Source organism: Triticum dicoccoides, chromosome 6A (genome assembly GCF_002162155.2).
Source record: "Triticum dicoccoides isolate Atlit2015 ecotype Zavitan chromosome 6A, WEW_v2.0, whole genome shotgun sequence".
NCBI classification, from domain to species: domain Eukaryota; kingdom Viridiplantae; phylum Streptophyta; class Magnoliopsida; order Poales; family Poaceae; genus Triticum; species Triticum dicoccoides.
Genome location: NC_041390.1, coordinates 625,167,523 through 625,173,453, shown reverse-complemented (window position 1 = coordinate 625,173,453; position 5,931 = coordinate 625,167,523). Strand labels below are relative to the sequence as shown.

At 57.0% G+C, this 5,931-nt stretch overlaps 1 protein-coding gene across 1 annotated transcript in view; it reads right to left on the bottom strand.

Annotated features, from left to right (window-relative positions):
- Window positions 1–1,289: 1,289 nt before the first annotated feature.
- Window positions 1,290–5,931, bottom strand: part of LOC119316170 (disease resistance protein Pik-2-like) — a 32,211-nt gene continuing 27,569 nt past the window's right edge. Inside the window, exons 6-8 of the mRNA XM_037590508.1 lie at window positions 4,261–4,863; window positions 3,590–4,095; window positions 1,290–2,026 (exon numbers count right to left, since the gene is read on the bottom strand). Of these exons, the coding sequence (XP_037446405.1) occupies window positions 1,290–2,026; window positions 3,590–4,095; window positions 4,261–4,863 (1,846 nt within the window). The remainder of the gene's footprint in view (window positions 2,027–3,589; window positions 4,096–4,260; window positions 4,864–5,931) is intronic.

Below are 5,931 nucleotides of genomic sequence, written 5' to 3'. Positions count from 1 at the left end.
ACTGGAACAAAACTCCTCGAAGGTGGAAGTCGGCAGTCCCTTCGTCATCACATCGGTGAACTGTTGTGCCGTCGGAACATGTAGAACCCGAATACGTCCAAGGGCCACCTACTCGCGCACAAAGTGAATATCCAGCTCAATGTGCTTCGTCCGGTGATGATGAACGGGGTTGGCGGAGAGGTACACCGAAGAATTGTTGTCGCAGTAGACAACCGTAGCCTGGGAGACGTCGTGATGCAGCTCCTGAAGTAACTGTCGTAGCCAGGTGCACTCAGCAACTGCGTTAGCCACAGCTCGGTACTCAGCCTCCGCGCTGGAGCGCGAAACCGTGGGTTGTCGCTTGGACGACCACGAGACGAGTGAAGGACTGATGTAGACGCAGTAGCCAGAGGTTGACTGATGAGTGTCTGGGCAGCCAGCCCAGTCTGCGTCAGAGTAGGCCATCATCTCTAGAGAAGTGGACGTCGTGAGGGTGAGCCCGAGGGTCATCGTGCCGCGAATGTAACGGAGGATCCGCTTCACGAGAGTCCAATGGGAGTCACGAGGGGCGTGCATGTGGAGACACACCTGCTGAACAGCATACTGAAGATCCGGTCTGGTGAGAGTCAGATACTGAAGAGCACCGACGATGGACCGGTAGAAAGGAGCATCCGACGCTGGCGAGCCCTCAAGAGCGAAAACCTTGGCCTTCGTTTCAACAGGAGTAGCAACAGGGTGACAGTTGAGCATGCCAGCACGCTCAAGAAGCTCGTGCGCATACTTCTGCTGATGAAGAAAGAAGCCGTCTGGTCGCCGAACGACCTCAATGCCAAGGAAATAATGTAGAGCACCCATGTCCTTGATGGCAAACTCGTCACGCAGCCGAAGAGTAATCTGCTAAAGTAGAGCTGCAGAGGAGGCCGTCAGGATGATGTCGTCGACGTAGAGGAGCAAATATGCAGTCGTGTCACCATGGCGATAGACAAACAGGGAGGCATCTGAGCGAGTGACGCTGAAGCCCGGTGTCTGAAGAAACTCGGTGATCCGCTGGTACCAGGCTCGGGGTGCTTGCTTGAGCCCGTAGAGAGACCGGGGAGCAAACACACATGGCCAGGAAGAGATGCATCGATGAAGCCGGTGGGCTGCTCACAATAAACCTACTCCTCAAGATGAACGTGGATTAAGGTGTTGGAGACATCCATGTGAGGAACGGGCCAGCCTCGGGACACCGCAAGCGGGAGGATGGTGCGGATCGTGCCCGGTTTAACAACCGGGGCAAACATCTCAGTGAAGTCAACTCCAGCGCGCTGTTAAAAACCACTAACCACCCAGCGAGCCTTGTAGCGCTCAAGTGTACCATCCGAGCGGGTCTTGTGGCGAAAGACCGACTTGCCGGTGATGACATTGGCGCGAGGAGGCCGGGGAACCAGTGTCCAGGTACTGTTCCGCTGAAGAGCGTCGAACTCTTCCTGCATCGCCGCAAGCCAGTGAGGATCACAGAGGGCTGTGCGAGCGGACGCGGGAAGAGGAGACGGCTCCGTGGTGGAGGCGGCGAGGAGGTACTCATCGCTCGAGTACCGCAGGCTCGGACGGTGAACGCCTGTCCTAGCACGTGTAACAGGGCCAGACGGCAACACCGGAGCGGCCGGCGAGGCAGGCGGCAAAGCAGTCGGTGAGGCGGCCAGCGACGGGCCAGCGACTGGACCGGCGAGGCGGCCAACGACGGGGCTGGGGAAGGGGCCGGCGACGGGGCCGGCGAGGCGGTGGCCGAGGCGGCCGAAGTGGCGGCCGAGCCGGCGGCCCCCGAGCCCGTGACGCCCGAGTTGGGGGCGGCGGGTGAAGGGGGGCCAGCCGAGGCATCGTGGTTGGCCGAGGAGGCCGAGAGGGCAGGCGCTGGCGTGGGGGCGCGAGGCGCAGCTCGTCCCACGGCGCGAGGACCGCCAAAGCCCGGAGGCGGTCCGAGAGCCGGGCGGGGCCGTCCACCTGACGGAATCGCCGAGGGGCCGCCGGTGGCCGGCGGCGATGAGGCGACAAGGGGTACCTGCTGCTGAAACGGAAACACCATCTCATCAAAGTAAACGTGTTGGGAGGTGAAAACACGATGGGAGACAGGATCATAGCAGCGGTAGCCCTTAGTATTAGGTGGGTAGCCGAGAAAGATGCAGGCGACGGAGCGGGGTGCAAGCTTATGAGGCGCAGTAGTGGCGATGCTAGGGTAGCAGAGACAGCCGAAGATGCGAAGCTCATCATAAGAGGGTGGTGCACCGAAGAGGAGGTGATGAGGTGCAAAGTTCTCGCAAGTGCGACATGGACGGATGTTAATGAGGAGTGAAGCGGTGGCGAGAGCGTCAGGCCAAAAGCGCGGAGGCACATTGGCGTGAAAGAGGAGTGTCCGAACGCAGCCATTAAGAGTGCGAAGGATACGCTCAGCACGACCGTTCTGCTGCGAGGTATACGGACACGTGAGACGAAAAGTCATGCCATGTGTGGTGAGAAGAGTGCGAATAGTGAGGTTGTCGAACTCCTTCCCGTTATCTGTCTACAACGCGAGAATGGGACGACCAAACTGCGTGAGAACATGGGAGTAGAAAGCGGCGGGAGTGGATATAGCATCCGACTTGCGGCGCAACGGGAAGGTCCACACATAATGCGAGAAATCATCAAGTATGACAAGATAATAAAGATAACCCGTATTACTGGCAACAGGAGAGGTCCAAACATCACTATGAATTAACTCAAACAGGTACGATGCAACATGAGAAGAAGCCCTAAACGGGAGACGAGCATGTTTGCCAAGGCGACATGCATGCCACGAGTGATCCTCGTTCTTATTACACATGAAAGAAAAACTCTGAAGTATATGACCAAGGGTGGCGGGATTGGGATGTCCCAAGCGAGCGTGCCAAAGACCCACTCCGGTGGCGAGAACGATAGGGGCGGCGGAAGTGGCGGAGGTGGCGGAGTGAACCGGGTAGAGCTCATCGGGGCTGTCACATCGGTGGAGTACCATCCGGGTGCGAGCGTCCTTAACAGAAAACCACATTCGTCAAATTCAACGGTGATAGGATTTTCACATGTAAGAGAACGAACAGAAACAAGATTTTTAGTAAGTTCAGGAGAAACTAGGACATTAGTCATGAATATTGGAGTGGAGTTAGACGGAAAATATGCATGACCAATATGAGTAATAGGAAGAGAGGAGCCGTCACCGACGGTGATGCGGTTGGAAGTGCGGACGGGATAGGAGGTGTGGAGGTTACTGGGATAGGCAGCCATATGCGCAGTAGCTCCAGTGTCCATATACCAGTCACCGCCGCCGGTGTAGGTGGACGGTGAGGGGGCGGTGTGAAGAGCTGCCAGAAGAGCCGGGTCCCACGGCGTCAGCGGGAGAGGCGTCTGTGGGGCCGTCAGGGGCAGCAGCGGCAGCCCACCTGGCTGCGGCTGCTGGCCGTAAGAGAGGGGCCCATAGGGCATCGCATAGGGCTGCGGCGCGGTGTAGAACGCCTGGCGCGACGGTGGCCGGGCGCCGAGAATACCCGGGGCAGGGGCATGGGGAACCGGCATGGAGTAGGCATGCACAACGCCGGTCCATGGGTTTTGGCCGGCGTACCATGGGGCCGACTGGTAGGCCTGCTGTGGTGGGTGAGGTGCTCCTCCCTGAGCGCCCGCGCCCCCCTGCTTACAGCCGCCGCGACGACCCCCCCCCCCATTGGTCGCCTGCTGGGGCGGCGGGAAGGGAAAAGCCAGGGCGGGCGAGAAGCCGGGCGGAAAGCGTGCGCCGCCGGCTGAGGCGGCGTCGGGCGCGGAGGTGGCGGGGCTTGACCCCCGCGGGTGCCGGTGACGAGGGCGGCGTGGGTCGCCCGAGTCCGTGCCATCCTCATCCGGCGCTCCTCTAGCTTGAGGTACGCCACCACCTTAGCGAAAGTAGGCTCCGGGATGAGGGTGAGGTTGGAGGCGGCGTTCTCAAAATCCTCGTTCAGACCGGCGGTGAGGGTGCTGATGAGGAGCTCGTCGCCAACCGTCTCCTCGAGATCGCAGAGCTCATCGGCAAGCTTTTTCAGGCGCATGCAAAAATCGTCGATGGACGAGTCAAGCTGCTGGCACTCGTACAACTCGCTGTGGAGAAGGACATTGCCCTGCAGCTTGTTGTCGGTGAAGAGGCCATTGAGCTTGGTCCAGACGGTGTAGGCGTCGTTGTCGTCATCCACGATGGTGTGGAAGAGGTCGGTGGAGATGGTGAGGTAGAACCAGCGGATGATGGTGGCGTCGAGGATCATCCACTCCTCGTCATGGATCATGAGGGCCGAGTCCACGGTGCCGTCAACGTGGCCATGAAGGAGGTACTCGCGGAACACCAGCGAAAAATACTGCTTCCAAGCGGAGTAGGAGGCTGTGGATTGATCAAGTTTCACCGGGACGCGCTCGTGGATGTTGAGATCACGGACGAGAGTGACATCAGGACCGGCGAACGGGTGAAGACGGTGGAGGAGGAGGAACTCATGACTAAGGTTAGGGTTGCGAAGGGCTGCGACGCAGGAGCGACGCTGGTAGAACAGAAAGCGACGCGGCGTGGCTGGAGCGATGCGGCGTGGTGATGGCTGGCGTGATGCGGCGCGGGAGGCTGGGTTGGAACGACGCGGCGTGGCGATAGCTGGCGTGCTGCTACGCGGAGGTGCGTGGCGCTGGGTTGGAACGACGCGGAGCGGCTGGAGCGATGCGCGGCGATGGCTTGGCGTGACGCTCACGGAGGCTCGCGGCGCTGGAGCGATGGAGCGAAGCGGCGCTGGTGACGCGGGATGGTACGGCACGGGTGAGATGGAGCGGAAGCGAAGCGGCGGTGGCGGCGCGTAGAGGCGCGGCGGCGGCTTAGGGTTTAGGATCGTGCTGCGCTAGATACCATGTAGAGAGACAAGTTATGGGCTGTGCAATCGCGATGTATTGATCGGTGCACCAGACACATATATATATAAATACAGAGGGGGGCCACATCCTCAACTATATAGAGGAAACAGGAGGTGGGCCCTATACACAATATACACGTACACAATATACTCAACAGAATGATACTTAAGAGTGAGAGGCAATACATAAATCGTGCGAAATATAATGCTCATATTTATTACACGCTGTTTTGTGTGGCAGTCCACTTCACACACATGAAAATCAATAGAATAACCTATACTGAGCAGAAATTAGCTAGGAAAAGCACACATGTGCAGTTAAAAGGAAAAGCACACTAATCAAGGCCGTAGAAAACAAACAGGGGGAGCAGCAGTTCCCAAGATGCGCACATGTGTTCCATCTGAGGTTTCATATAAGGTTTATTACGATTTTAAAATTTGAATTTAAACTATTTTTCAATGTGTGCAAGATTTATCTTGTTTCAAAGATTTAACTATATTGAACACCAACATGTAAAAGGATTGCAAATAGGTACAATCTGTTCAAAAGTTGAAAGTGTTACAAAATTTATAATCAAACTAAAATTGTGGATGGGTGGACCGTGGGTGAAAGAATAGAATATGTTGAGTACAATAAAGTTCTGCCCCCTAAACAGTGGGCAGGTCGTAGCAAAAAAAAAAAACAGAAATAATAAGCGAAAGAGATCAAATACTTTGCAGTCTACATGCGTATGTGAGCATGTGGCACACTCTGATTGGCTACCAGGACATCGCTAGAAACCTACGCCACTAGAAAATCCGCTTCAAAAACTAGGGACATATGAAAGTTCGTCCACTACCACTGGTAGAAAAAGAGGCTTCCGTCTAGCCCCATTAGTCGCGAAACTGTAGGAACCGCGACTAATGAAGTCTTTAGTCGCGGTTCGGCAGACGAACCGCGACCAAAGGCTTGGGCCAGGGCGCTCGGTGGCCAGCTGGTGCACGTGAGGGGCTTTAGTCGCGGTTGGCCAGGCCAACCGCGACTAAAGGTGCCCAAAGGCCTTTAGTCGCG